This window comes from Stegastes partitus, unplaced genomic scaffold (assembly GCF_000690725.1).
Source record: "Stegastes partitus isolate 25-593 unplaced genomic scaffold, Stegastes_partitus-1.0.2 Scaffold2743, whole genome shotgun sequence".
Classification (NCBI taxonomy): domain Eukaryota; kingdom Metazoa; phylum Chordata; class Actinopteri; family Pomacentridae; genus Stegastes; species Stegastes partitus.
This window is the reverse complement of record NW_007580474.1, coordinates 1718-16266: the sequence shown is the minus strand read 5'-3', so window position 1 is coordinate 16266 and position 14549 is coordinate 1718. Positions and strand designations below refer to the sequence as shown.

The 14549-nt window shown below is 38.4% G+C and overlaps 1 protein-coding gene across 1 annotated transcript; it reads left to right on the top strand.

Annotated features, from left to right (window-relative positions):
- Window positions 1-329: 329 nt before the first annotated feature.
- Window positions 330-11108, top strand: LOC103375654 (6-phosphofructo-2-kinase/fructose-2,6-bisphosphatase 2-like; the record flags this gene model as incomplete). The annotated part of the gene is made up of 10 exons (XM_008305972.1): window positions 330-392; window positions 490-614; window positions 1136-1343; window positions 2021-2167; window positions 2253-2357; window positions 2816-2945; window positions 5318-5380; window positions 5476-5540; window positions 8634-8834; window positions 9875-11108. Coding segments are annotated over 10 exons (1176 nt in total), but the record flags the coding sequence as incomplete, so codon positions are not given.
- Window positions 11109-14549: the final 3441 nt, after the last annotated feature.

Below are 14549 nucleotides of genomic sequence, written 5' to 3'. Positions count from 1 at the left end.
CTTTTAAAAGCCAACTAAAGACACATCTGTTTCGACAGGCATTTGAGTAACTTGTATGCACTACCTCTGTATTTGCTTTATTTTCGTGTATTATTGTTATGTAGTGTGTTTTTCACTATGTATTGTGCAGTTTTGCACTTTTCACTTCATGGCTCAGGTAGTCACTTTATCGTTTTTGTGTTTTCCTGTATTTTTTTATTGCCTTTATAAAGCACTTTGTGACCTTTGTCTGTAAAAAGCGCTTTATAAATATATTTTACTTACTTACTAAATCATTTTTCAGATAGTGAATTTTTAAACTGCTTATCAATTTCTTATGTTTAATCTTTTGTCAGGTGTTTTTTGTTGAATCGATATGTGACGATCCAGACGTCATCGCTGAAAATATTCTGGTAAATGATGCATTTGAGCTTTTGTATTAAATTATCTGCACCTTTTTGTCGTTGAAACTGATGGTGAGTCATCTCTGCAAATGTCTCTTTCACAAAGGATGTGAAGGTCTCCAGCCCAGATTATCCTGAGAGGGACAGAGAAAGCGTCATGGAGGACTTTCTGAAGAGAATAGAATGTTACAAAGTGACCTACCAGCCTTTAGATCCAGACGAACACGACAAGTAAGAAGTTCTTATCTTGAAAAAACTCTATTAGTTGTATTGTTTAAAGCTTCTCAATGTAATTGAAGAAAAAATGTCAGTTGAAATGCTAGTGCTGCCTTTTATGGGGGTAAAAGTCAGTACGGAGTTTGTGTAAAAGAACATGCAGTTGCAGAAATCTTCCATCAGGAGACGCTCAGTTACAATAAAACCAGTGATTCAGAGGTCATGACTTTTTCAACTCCTGTCATCTGACTTAACTGCAGATGGTTTGTTTTACGTCTTTTAATCATTAACTGATAATATTTACAGATTTGTGTTATGCTGCTGAGATTGAAATCCTGCACTTAATATATGATTTTAACAAGGAGGAACAGTTGTTGGTCTTATATGACCTCTTGCTTTTGTGAAGAAGCTGTTGACACAGAATGTTATTTAGACTACACTAAAAGTACAAGATATCCCTTCTTTAACCTCAACTTGTTTGTCAGTATCTTTACGTATGTACACGTGCATGATTATCTTTTTGCTTTGACCTACAGGAACCTGTCCTTCATTCAAGTCATCAATGTTGGCCGTCGTTTCTTGGTCAACAGGGTGCAGGATTACATCCAAAGTAAGATAGTGTACTACCTCATGAACATCCACGTCCACTCCCACTCCATCTACCTCTGTCGCCATGGAGAGAGCCATCACAATCAGGAAGGACGCATCGGGGGTGACTCAGAACTGTCAGAGAGAGGGAAACAGGTGCTTTTTCCATATATCTTACATGCACAGAGATATATGAAATTGTAGATACCGTGTATTTATCTTTTGAATAAGAAGCTACCACCTGCAGATTAGCTTAGCACAAAGGCTGTAAATAGAGGTAACAATCAATCTAAGCCGCTCAATCGAGTCCTCTAAAGCTTGCTAGATTCCATGTTATAATATATATAAAATGCCTAAAATTAAACAAACTGTTAAGTTCAATAAGGAGAGATCATATAAAGGTAAGAACAGAGGTTTGTTGCACAGCCATGAGCATGCTACATCAAGTCTTGCGGGTGATCGTCTCAGAGAACATGGCCAGATGGATAATTGGACAAAAGTAGTGCCATTCGAATTGAGAGTGGAGTGATTTTGATAGTATGGTGAAGCAGAGGTGGTGAAGAGAATAGACCCTCAGTTATAGCACATATTTATTGAGGGGAATGGAGAAAGAATATATGTCAACAGATCGTCCTTGATAAAGTCGTGCATAAGCAAACAAATATAAAATATACAACAAAGTCCAGTCATGTGGCTTCATTAAAGTTCTTCTGCTTTGAACAAGTTTCAGGGACATTTATGGAAAACATTACTTGACTCATTGTGTGACTTCAAATCTGCCTTAAGGTGTCAGTTCTCAAGCTTAAAATTATTTTTTGTGTTGTTTTTGGCAGTTTGCAGCAGAACTGAAGGGTTTTGTGGAAGAGCACCGACTGACGGACCTGAAGGTTTGGACCAGCCAGTTGAGACGCACCATTCAGACAGCAGAGGAGCTGGGCGTCCCTTACGAGCAGTGGAAGATCCTTAACGAAATAGATGCTGTATGTCATCTGATATATCACTGAAGGGGCAGACAGAGTCAGTCGGACCTGCTGTAAGTCTCACTGCTCTTACATTGTGTTTCAGGGAGTGTGTGAAGAGATGACCTATGAGATGATCGAGGACAAATACCCAGAGGAGTTTGCCATGAGAGACCAGGACAAGTATCATTACCGCTACCCTGGAGGAGAGGTGAGAAGCTTCTCTTCCCCGTGGAATGATGTTTGGCCTGTCACGATGTGTGACTTTTAATAATTTTACCGTCTGTTATGTTAAATGGGTTTTGTCAGTCGAATCACTGGATGTTTTTATAGCTGTGCTAATATATGTAAAGCAGGACAGGATTTCCTCACTGGGCTATGTAAAAATGGGATTTCTTTTCACATTGCATATAATGAAAAAAGGCATCAAAATCTAAGCCTGACAGTTTAAACTTGAGTATTAAGATGCATCTAATTCAGAAGTGTAGTGGGTCAGCTGCTCTACAGATAAGTTGTGGAAAGCACTGAATAACACATTTACTTGAAGTACATGACACATTTAGACTTGCATATAGGCCCACAAAGGACTTTTTGATGTAACTGAAAACTACAAGAACCTGAATCCGACCCTGCTCTGTCATTTGACTTGTAACTTTCGTCGTTCACCAGTCCTACCAAGACCTGGTCCAGCGGCTGGAGCCAGTCATCATGGAGCTGGAGCGGCAGGGCAACGTTCTGGTCATCTGCCATCAGGCCGTCATGCGCTGCTTACTGGCATATTTCCTGGACAAGGGCGCAGGTTACATGCACAGAAACAGAAACATGACCAGGACGATACCTCTCGTCACACACCTACGAGTACTGTGGGATCCCAAACATCTTAGTCTGAACCTGTTTGTTCCGAGTGTTTATCTAAAACTTGCAGTGCCTAAACAAAAAAGCTTAGAGGAGTAATTCAAGGCCACAATGTTCCCCTGAGTGCTGAAAAACAATGTCAGGATGCAGCTAAACAAAATGTTCTCGAAGGCCACTGAAGACACTTGAGAGATATTTGGTACCACCTGACATGTAAGCATAAAATACTCCACTTCATTTAGCAGACATACAAATGAAAAAGCAACTTTAATGGATGAATAGTCATTTCCAAAGCACTTTTCACTTTTGTTGCTTTGCATGCGCAACATGATGACATTGATGTAACTTTGAAATTGGCTCTTCCAGTTCATCTGCCGTCGCTGCACTTTGTGGTTTTGGCACAGAGCGAATGGTTGGGCAATGACATAAGAGCAGCACCTAAATAACAGGACGATCTTTGTGAGAAATGAATAACTGCACTAAGAGCACACGGGAACGCTTTGAGTTTTGGCAAATTGAGTACGTCAGCTCCATCGTAAATAGTATGTCGAAGCAAGATTTGAGGGGAATGCTGCACACTTTAAAGGTAAACACAGCTGCACAGTCTATCGTGAATATTGTTATTAAGTCATGCACAAGCAGTACCCGACTGCTGTAGAATAATCACACAAACTTTGGTTTCATTTTAAAGTTGTTGGCTGTAGTTTGGTGTTTTTGCAGACATCAGCTGGCCCTTTTCTTTCAGTGCCTAAATCGGCACAGGCTTAGGAAAACAGTTTGTTAGGTGGATGTTGTGTCTACCAACCAAGTGTTTCTTTGCTATGACCTTCTAAGGACAGTACAGTTTAAACAGCAGTTTATATTTATCTGTGTCTGCCTGCAGTCAACAGGGTGATCAGTATGTGACAGAGTAGAATCACGGATCCAAATACTTTTGCAAAATTTGATGTAGAGAGGAAACAATTTCTTGACCAGACTTATTGTCTGTTACAGTGTCATTTTTTAATGCCACCACACGGGGGTGCCAAATGCAGGAAATTTCAGATTTCAATGCCCAAATTAAAGCCAGTGTGAAGCCTACTGGATGTAGATTGATGTACTTCTAGACAGCTGACATTCTCCACAGTGGTTAAAGTTTAAACTTTAAAGAAAAGTAAACATACAACAGCAACAGTATTGTAGATAATAACTCTGCAAGAGTTTTGCGGTAATGTCAAACTAAACAGGCAGTACTGATGGTACAAACAACAGCAATGACAAAAAAAGAAATGCATTAAAAAATTTAATACAATGATAAAGTTGCAGAGTTCCCATGTTGAGAGTTATGTAAAGTTAATTCATATATTTTGATGACAGAGCAAGCCTCTGGTATTTCAGTTGATCATTTATATAATAAATACGGAGGTATTGGAGTTTACTGCAAAAATATGAGGTTCAAGACAAAAGGAAATGTAATTAAAATGTATTTTTAAAAAACCGTATACAGCAGCAAAAATAAATTACAATACAATTGCAATATAGTGCAAGAGGAATATAAATGCTATTAGGACTCAGTATAAAGTCAGAATGTCTACATATGAATGACAGATATCAAGATGGTACAAAGGATGGTTTTTGTATGTAATCAATAAAGGGAAACCACCTTAATTTATATTACACCAAAGAGGGAGGTCAGGTAGCCTTCCACTTAATGAGAATTAGTCATCAAGCCAACAATGAAGCAAATGCTGTAGCGTTTGATGGTAGAAGCATTAGCTTTATAGTTAATTGTGTGGAGAATTGTGCCATCTTGTGCTGTCTTGTACAACACACCAACCTGATAACTTAACAACAGCTCAGTTTTAGTCCCAGAGCAATTGTCAAAAACATGTGTGTATGAATGTGTGAAAATGGGCACAAGAGGGAATACACCAGACATGAACATTAACTGGGTGGTAAGAGTGGAAAATACTATTGGAAATCAAAGCTATAATTAGCTGTGGGCAGACAGAGGGTTTCGTCAGTCAGCAGAGGAAGTGGTCGCTGCTGGAGCATCTGTTTAAAGGCTCAGCCACAGCCGATGACTGCAGAAACCAAAGTGTGGGTGCCGCTATGACGGGCATTTCGTCCCACTGCACCCCCACTCTGGGGACATGTAGCACTGCAGACGTAACACAGAACCATGAACTGTACCTCATACAGCACAGCATGAGCTGCACAGCTGTCCGCAGGCGTGTCCTGCAAAACAGGAGAGAAAAATCCACAAATATGGAAAATACAAAAACATATAAAACCACAACCAAGTCTCACTAGTCTCTTTTATTCTTGTTGGCACAGATGATCTACCATACTTGAAGTGTCCCCTGCACACTGTCCTGAAACTCACCCCTGTGGCATATGGTAAGTCACTACTCTGTTCATAAGTCAGCTAAACCTCTTCCTCAGTTTTTGCCTCCTTGTTGTGATGCATTTTTTCCACCTTCTCCGTCTATTAGGTTGTAAAGTGGACATGTTTGACCTGAAGGTGGAGGCTGTCAACACTCACAGGGACAGACCATTTGTAAGCTTTGGACCATTTATTATGTTGTGTCACGAACATGCTGTTGGTTTTCTTGTAAGCTGTCATTGCCCATTCTGTTCAGTATAACCCAAGACAAGTCGCTGTTATGTAGGAAGAACATTCAAAACAACAGTTGCTGAGCCAGAGTGCTTTCAGATGCAAAGTTACATAACAAGTTTGAGTCTTAAGGTTAAAGCCCTACAGTGTTATTTAGAATGTGAATTTCCTGACTTATTTAAATATGACAGTTACAACCCTAAAAATGATATAAAATAGAGATTTATCTGACTGAATTACTAGTACGGTGAAGACCCTACAATATTATTACTTATGGAAATGTATCTGATTGATATAAATATTAAGGTATTGACGAGTGATGCACGATATTAAAATTTCTGGACAATACCGATATCCAATATTAAGATTTCTGATATCGCCGATAATCGATATTACCGATATCGATATTAAATTTTTGTTCACACCAAAAAATGAGTATAAGTAAACACTGTGAGAACGTGAAAACTATTCAAAAGAAGCCCATACCACATTAGACCACATAGTCTTCTTTTTTACATAACACAAAAGTAAAACATATTTTAACATATTTAAGTCCAGGATCATTTCAGTAAAAACATCTGTCAAATAGCAGCAATATCAAATGTAGAGAAGAAGGTGCTAATGTTAGACAATCATCAGTTTTTCACATCGGCTAAATTTGTTCATCGGACCGATACCAATATATCGGGAAAAAAAACACTAATATCGGCTGATACTGATGTGGTCGCCAATATCTTGTGCATCCCTAGTTTAGACCTAAAATTGTTCATGGAAAACCAAACGCACAGTGGAGAGGAACGAGTCCTTTTTAGCAGAAAGTGGCCTCCAGCAGAACCAGATTCAGGAAAGGCAGCCATCTGCCTCGACCAGTTAGGGTGAGGGTAAAGGGCAGAGAGAAAAAGATAACAGAGAACATAAACGCTGGACAGATTGCTGAGACAAGTAACTGCAGATCTAACCTTTGCATCTCCAGAGCCAGAAATACCTGCAGAGGAGGACAAAACACAACAAAAAATGAAATTTAAAAAAAAGAGAGGGAACATGACTAGAGCAGCTTCAGGAAGACCTAAGAGCAGTGGGGAAAAAAAGAGAGACTGTTGTGATGATGTCCTAAGTGGCCTAGAGGCAGAAAACATACTGGTAATCTGTTGTGGATCTACACCATGAAGTGCTTTAAAAACAAACATTACAGTTTTAAGGTCAGTTCTGTATTTTCTGGAAAGCTAAAGAAAATCTGCCAGAATTGGGAAGATGTGTGTTTTTTCTTTGTACCAGTTAAAAGTCTAGTAGCTGCATTCTGAACTAACTGTAGTTGGGTAATGTTGGACTGTGTTAACGCCGTACACAGAGTTACAGTAGTCCAGCCGCAAGCTACCAAAAAAACAGTGAAGTTGTCATCGTCCACCCTGTTCAGTATAATGTGTGTCTACTGCATGCATTCTGAAGGATCAGTTAAACTCCCACAGTCATGACTGGACAAACTGCTCTGACCTGAGCTATTTTTAGGAATTCAAACCAAAAATTACACACTAAAGTTTCTCATTCAGCTCTCCGGAGCCGGACATCCAGCCTGCAAGGCAAGATACATAAAACTGTTTGCAGGTTCCTGACTTAAACACTGTACACACTAGAACTCTTTGTATGCCAGTCTACTCAACCTGCATTAGACCCAAACTGTGCCTCTCCTTCTCACTGTGAGACCCCCGTCTGCAGTGTAGTTATCTAACTGTCGCAGATAATCCTGACAATTAAAATCAGTATTCATCAGATAAAAGTTAAGATTCAGTTTCATCTCTCTGCTCTGTCTTTCTGCTTCCTCTCCTTTGTATTTTTTGGTATCACTGAAATAATTACCATTCCAGATACTGATGCTAGATTACAAAACCGGGGAAGCATCCGACCCACATTCCTAGAGGTTTAGATGAGAAGATCGATATCTCTGACACTATATGTAGACTGGAAGCAGAGTAAAAGCTGTTAGCATGGCTCTGTCCCACAATCTGCACAGCATGTATGTGCATAACTATTTCTTGATCAGGTGCAGTTAATCCTTGAGTCTTGTCTGTTGGCTGCAGCCAGTCACTGCCTGAAAATGACACAGGACACCACGTAAAACCACGTTTATTAGATTTTACACGCTGTTTGTGTATGAATTAATCATGTAGATATAACATACTAAGTACTGGGCTTTGGAGATGCTGAACAGACAGATATGATCCTGGTACTGATCTTCTCTTACAACTTATGGCAAGAGAGTGAAAAAGAATAGTTTCCAAAATGGAACAGAATGGAAAAGAGAGGTACAGTATGTGCCACATGGCTGCTCCTAATAACTGTTTTTATTATTGGTTAATCCGATAAGTATTTTCTTGATTACATCTCTCTAAAATTGCCAAAAATGTTGAAAAATTGCTGTTATAGTTGGAAGAGGACATTTTCAATTGTCTTTTGTCCAAATAATAGTCTAAACGTTGGCATTTTACGAAGAAAACACTATTATTTTCCCTACAAGCCTCCAACATACCTATTTATTATTTACACATCACAACCAGTCATACCATTTCCCCAACAGGAAGCTTTTATTTGGAAGACTAAACACTTATGTATGAGCCAAGTTTTCATTTTCAAGAAATAAATCAGGGCATCAGCATGACACATGCAGCGCAGCGCCTTTTGTGTTCATTTCCTAATCAGGGAGCTCCATATCTGTTCTCTGCTGGTAGAGTTTGTTCTGATTAGTGACAAGTGTTCAGGCCCAGAGCCTTAGACAGAGTGGGTGTTAGCACATAAACACGTTTACTGAGAAACCTCTTGTTAAACGGAGGGACGAATATCCTGCCTGCTGAGACCAACATGACAATGGCTTTTCTATTTATGGCTGTTTCTCAGTTGTTTTGCTTTCTCTCCTCCTCCTCCTCCTCCTCCTCCTTCTCCTCCTCCTCCTCCCAGCACAGTGATTCCAGACAAAGCAGATGATTAATTGGTTTACCATAAGAAATGTATTTATCAGTCTACTCTGTTTGTTTGTTCGACTAGAATAAATTCCAAGTGGATGCTGTGCCACCAGCTTTCCTCCGAAGGAACAGTTTCACTCCTCTGTCCAGCCAAGACCAGATTAAACGGCCTCGTCTGTACAGCGTGGGCAACCCTCCGAATGCTCGCATGTTGCAGGCCCCAACTTTACCCAGCATGCAATTCTCTGAGGCGTCTGAGGGGGCTGAATTGCTACAAGGCGAGGTCAGTGTCTGTCACACGTAATGGTTTTAAGTCAACTTATAAAAGTTATTCAGAGGCATTACAAAAAATAAATTACATATTGATATGGACTTACAAAGCTGACAGTAAAAGGTTAAAAAATGTAACTTATTTTCTGACTTCTTTGTTTTCCTCTTGTCTCGGTACACATTTATTAATTTGCGTGTTCCGTTTTCCTCTATGCTTCTATATGCTGTATTTTGATGTATATATATATGTGTGTGTGTGTGTGTGTATAGAGAGCAAATGAGAGTACTTACATCTTATACTTCCATAAAGTAAACAGTTTAGGTGATGTTCATCCATCTTTTGACACTGTACCAACGAAAGTGTTTTAGTTGGGAGGCGAACACTAGCAAAGTTGTTTGTAGCCACAGAGAGTCGTAACGTAAGACAGACGAAAGCCTCAGCAGACTTTTTTTAGGTAAAAGGGGAAAAAGTGCATAACACAATTGTCCTTGGAAAATTCGCAAAACTCTTGCAAATGCAAACCAAAGGAAAGCTTTTAAATGAACCTGCAGCACTCATTTGCTTTTTCGCCTCATGCAGAAGACATGATGTTTTAGTCATTATTAATATCCAAAGAAATATGAAATGTGCACAGTTTAATGCCTTTGTAGACATTGCAACACTTTTTATTAATCAGTTATTACTGGAATGTACCCATTGCACCTTTTTTGTGTCATTTAGGAACGATGAAAAACAACAGCAAAAACAAATAGATGTTTACAACAGACAAAAGGCCCTTTACAAGCATCTTGGAGGGGCAGTGACAGATATAAATGTTTCCAGTGTTGTTTCTGTGCTGTTGCCCACAAAGTGACCTTTACGAGCATTACTGCACTTCAGATCGCAGAGGTGGACAGAAAAGGAGTGTTTCACTATGGCTTGTGATCTCAGACTTCAATATTAGCTCAAATCCAGTCTGTGCCAGTCAAAACAAACCCTCCTTTCCTATTTTGGTTTGGTGTTTTTGTTAATGTATTCCACTTTCTCTCCCTTCACTTTTTCCGTCTTTGCAGGACGCTCTGAACGGTTTCAGCGCTGCAGACACAGATGACTGTGTGCAGAGTGTCAAAGAAAGCACATGAAGAGGTATTTTCGGTACCTTCTTATCTATTACATGGAACATCTACGCTCTTCACTCACTCCTTCATTTTGCCATTTAACTCAGGCTTTTCCCCACATGGGTGTATCACCAGCTGTGACAGCCAGCAATAAAATCTTAACTTGCTTCAGCCATTAAATTCTTAAACACTGTATTACACATTGTATCTGTGTAGCCTTGCAGATTTTGTCTCTTTAGTTTTAGTGTGTGTGTGTGCACACAGTAGTCTGGACTGTGATCCAAATCAATGATTTGTAGTAACGAGAGACTGAAAAGCTTTCCATTAGTTGCCAGGACATTCCATATACTGTAGATCACAGTCTTTTGAAGCTGTATTAGATGTAGAATGTGATTAAGAATCATATACCTCGGTGGAAGGTGTTGCCTTCTGTTTCAGTAGAAGAGAGCGCCTCTCTTAAAGGAAGCCTTAATTTGTTTTCAGATTGTTTCTTCATCTTTCCTATTTAACATTCCCACGTAATGTGCATCCTTCCTGTGGTAATCTGACAAGATGTTGTAATTATTTTATTCTGAAGTTTAATTTAAGCATACAAAATTGTAATTTAGCTTGGGCAGGCACAAGCTGTAAAAGTCAATTAAATGTTTCGTCTCGCCCTATAAAAAGTGCATTAGCTACTGTGTCTGTGTTTTTGTCTGTGACGGTAGTGTCACACGTCTCTTCTAAGAAGCCTCCTCGTGTGTTTTGTTTTCTCCTCAAACAACAGCTCTTATATATTCTGCCTTAGACTGTAATAATGTAAAGCTGATCTCATTTGAACCCCACAAATATGATGCAAATATATAAAGTGCTAAAATGTTCAACAGTATTGGATGTTTTGTTGAGGTTTTATGCTTGATTTATTTTTATTTTATTTTATTAAGGAAAAGCAAATCAGAGAATCCGTAGTGCTAAATTTATAGAATCCATGTGGGAAACATGTAATCACATTACTTTCATTTTAATGTTGCAAATCAGTCATTTTGCAGAAGTGCCTTAATTTAAATGAATACAAGGCTGTGACACCATTGATCAAAGGACTTCATGTATTTAGCAAAAGTATGTAACCTTTGAACTGAAGGATTGACCTAAAAAAACCTCTTAATGTTACTGTACACTTATCTACTGAATAAACTTCATGTCACACTGTTGTGTTTCCACTGGCTTCTGTTCTTTCCAGAGTACTTATGCTTATTTTGACATGAGAAAAAGTCTTTAGTTTGGTGAAGACGTGTGTGTGAGCTCATTGGGAGTTGTCTTCCTGTCTGCTGAACTCCAGAGCCAGACACACATCACCGGACTCAAACAAGTGAGAGATTTATCTGTCTACATTTATTTAACATCTGAAGACGAATCCAGATTTGGGAGTGAGACACATTTACAGCAATATGTAGTTTTATTTTAAACTCATAATTCTCTGAGGTTATGAGCATCGTCTGGTCGCTACTGATTTTTGTGATGCACCCGACAAGTGATTTATCTTGTAAATCTTTGGCCACAGAGTCAGTTTGTTCTGACCGTAAGACGCTCTTTGTGGTCCTGCACTGATTTACAGTTTAGTCATCAACACTATCACAGAGCCCCACATGAGCTCTATACAAAAACACACCTAAAGCTCTGTGCTGCCTATTACATTCTGAATGAGGAGTGTATGGTTTTGTTTTTCTCATTTAAACTGATGTAACCTGCTTTAAATGGAACTGATGTATTGTTGTTGTTTTTTCTTCTTCCGCTAATTAGTAAGTCATCAGGGAAATGGAGTCATATTTCAGAGAACTTAATCTCAAGTTGTCCTTGAATGAGTGGATTTAGATTTCAAAACAAAAGCTCTGGAAAATTCCCTCGCTGATTACAAAACAAAGATGTCTACAGTTATTTGAAAGCAAGGCGTCTATACTAATATGTTCTCATTCTCTGTTGTTTTGAATATATCAAATAAAAGTAGAATCATTTTGTCTGATTATATTCTTTACTTACTGCTTTAGCTGCAATGAAATTTAATTGGTTAACTGGGGTTTGGGTTACAGCAAGAAGGTAGTTGGCATTTGGTTTTAATGGTCTCAGGCAGAAGTACTTCATCATTAGTGTGAGGAGTCGGGGTGGAAACATCACCACTGTGTCGGAGGCTGTAATGAGACGACAGTGTCTTCTTACCTGCTGAATCAATGCTGGTGAAAATAGCACACATTTACTGTACAGGTTTCTCATTTTTTAGTATTTCATTGTGCAACTTTCTCCTCCCGCTGCACTGCCGCTGGACTTTTCTACTCTGGAACATTTCGCTTGATGGTTATCAGGTTAGTTACTTTGTAGATTAAGATTTTTACATTCCAAACGTGAAAACACTCTTAAAATCACTGAAATCACAGCAAAAGCCTTCCTGTGACCTCTTGTTGTATATTTTCATAAGTTGTAAACAGCTCAGCCATATTCCCCCTGAGATCCTTTATTTTAGAAACTTTTTTTTTTAAGTTTAAACTGTCCAGTATGCGACAATGAAAAGAAAAAATAGAGGAGAGTCATAACTTGTTTGATCGTCTCATGACCCCTTCACATTTATCTGGTGACCTTTTTTTTTTAGGCTTACCGACCCCCAGGCTGGCAACCGCTGTTATAAAATATGCATTTAAGTCCCACAGATAGAACAGTTGGTACTTAAAAATATTATTTATGTGTAATCCAGCCATAATTTGATGCTCTGCAGGGCACAACGGTTTACAATAATAGTATATTAAGCTGCTAATATACAAGCAAATGTAGATGTAATTAAGTTTAACTGTTGTACATGGGGGTATTTTATTCAGTAAAAGATCTGACTGCCACTTCCATTGCCACTGCTGTGATGTAAAGTCAGTCACAGTGACTCAGAACAATGCGGGCAAAGCTCTGTTATGACAGTGTGACCACTTCTCCTAGCAATTGAGTTTGTGTGAGTAAAACAACCAAAAATACAACAACTGTGATGGAAGAGGCTGACAAGTCTGTGATTTGGGTACGAGTCATGTACAGAGGGAAATAGTAGGAGGGGGGGGGATTTATCATAATCAGCCTACATTTTTTAGCCTTAATTTTTAGAGATTTTTTTTTTTTATTACTTTCTTCAAAGTCAGAAGTGTACAAACATTTCCTTAGAATTTGGTAACATTGTGTTGAAACTGTATGACTTGGCTCAAATGTTTTGGGTTTCCTTCCACAAGCTTCTCACAATAGTTTGATAGAATTCTGGCCCATTCCTCCTGACAGAACTGGTGTAACTGAGTCAGGTTTATTGGCTGCCTTGTTGGCTTTTTCAGCTCTACCCACAAATTCTCTACAATATTGAGATCAGGGCTTTGTGATGGCCGCTCTAAAACATTGACTTTGTTGTCCTGAAGTCATTTTGTAACTAATCTGGTGGTATGCTTTGGGTCATTGTCCATTTAGAAGACCCATTTGCACCCAAGCTTTAACTTCCTGGCTGATGTCTTGAAATGTTGCTTCAATATTTACATATAATGTTCTTTTCTCATGAAACTATCTATTTTGTGAAGTGCACCAGTCCCTCCTGCAGCAAAACACCTTCACAACATGATGCTGCCACCCCCATACTTCACAGTTGGGACAGCGTTCTCAGGCTTGTAAACTTCCTCCTTTTTCCGACAAATGTAATGATTATGTCCAAACAGTTCCATTTTAGTTTCATCAGACAACAAAAATTGAAATCTTTCTACCTGTGTGCATTTGCAAACTGTAATCTGGCTTCTTTATGTTGCTTTTGGAGTAATGTCTTCTTCCTCTCTGAGTAGCCTTTCAGCTCATGTTGGTACAGGACTGGTTTCACTGTGGATAATGACACTCTCTTACCAGCTTCAGCAGCATCTTCACAAGGTCTGTTGCTTTTGTTCTGAGGTTGATCCACAGATTTCTCACCAAACACAAAAATACATCCACAGGTTTGCCTCCAATTAACTCAAATGTTGTCAATTAACCTATCAAAAATTCCAAAGCCATGACATCATCATCTGGGCTTTCCCAAATAGTTTGAAGGCACATGTAAACTTCTGACTTTGAAGAAAGTAATTTAAAAAAAATAAAAAAAATCCCTAAAATATTCTCTCTCTCATTATGAAAATGAAATGAAATGAAAAATACTTTATTTATCCCAGAAGGGAAATTCAATCCTGCAAAAGCTCACCTTCTCTCCCTCTTCTTTTTTTTTCTTTTTTCTTTAATCAATATAACATACATTCCACACATTACTCTAGCATTTCGCAAATAGAAATAATTTTGGTAATCCTGACTGTCCTAAAAAAGGAAATCTTTCGTCTAATTTAATTTAAAACAGTGAGGAAAAATGAGGTTTTATGTCTTTTTTTCCCCACAGTAAGCTTCTGGTTTCATCTGTATTTCCATTGTTTGATTTGAAATTAACAGTTTCACCTGTTAAATGAATTTCTGGTCATTCATAGTAACAGTTTATATTATTTTCTATTGGGCTTGTAGATTCACAGTCTAGTTTTGTGATTTTATTGACATTTTTATGTATTTTCGAAATATAAAACAAATAAAAAAATCTGTGAAATTACTTCGTCTTTTTTTTTTTTTTTTTTTT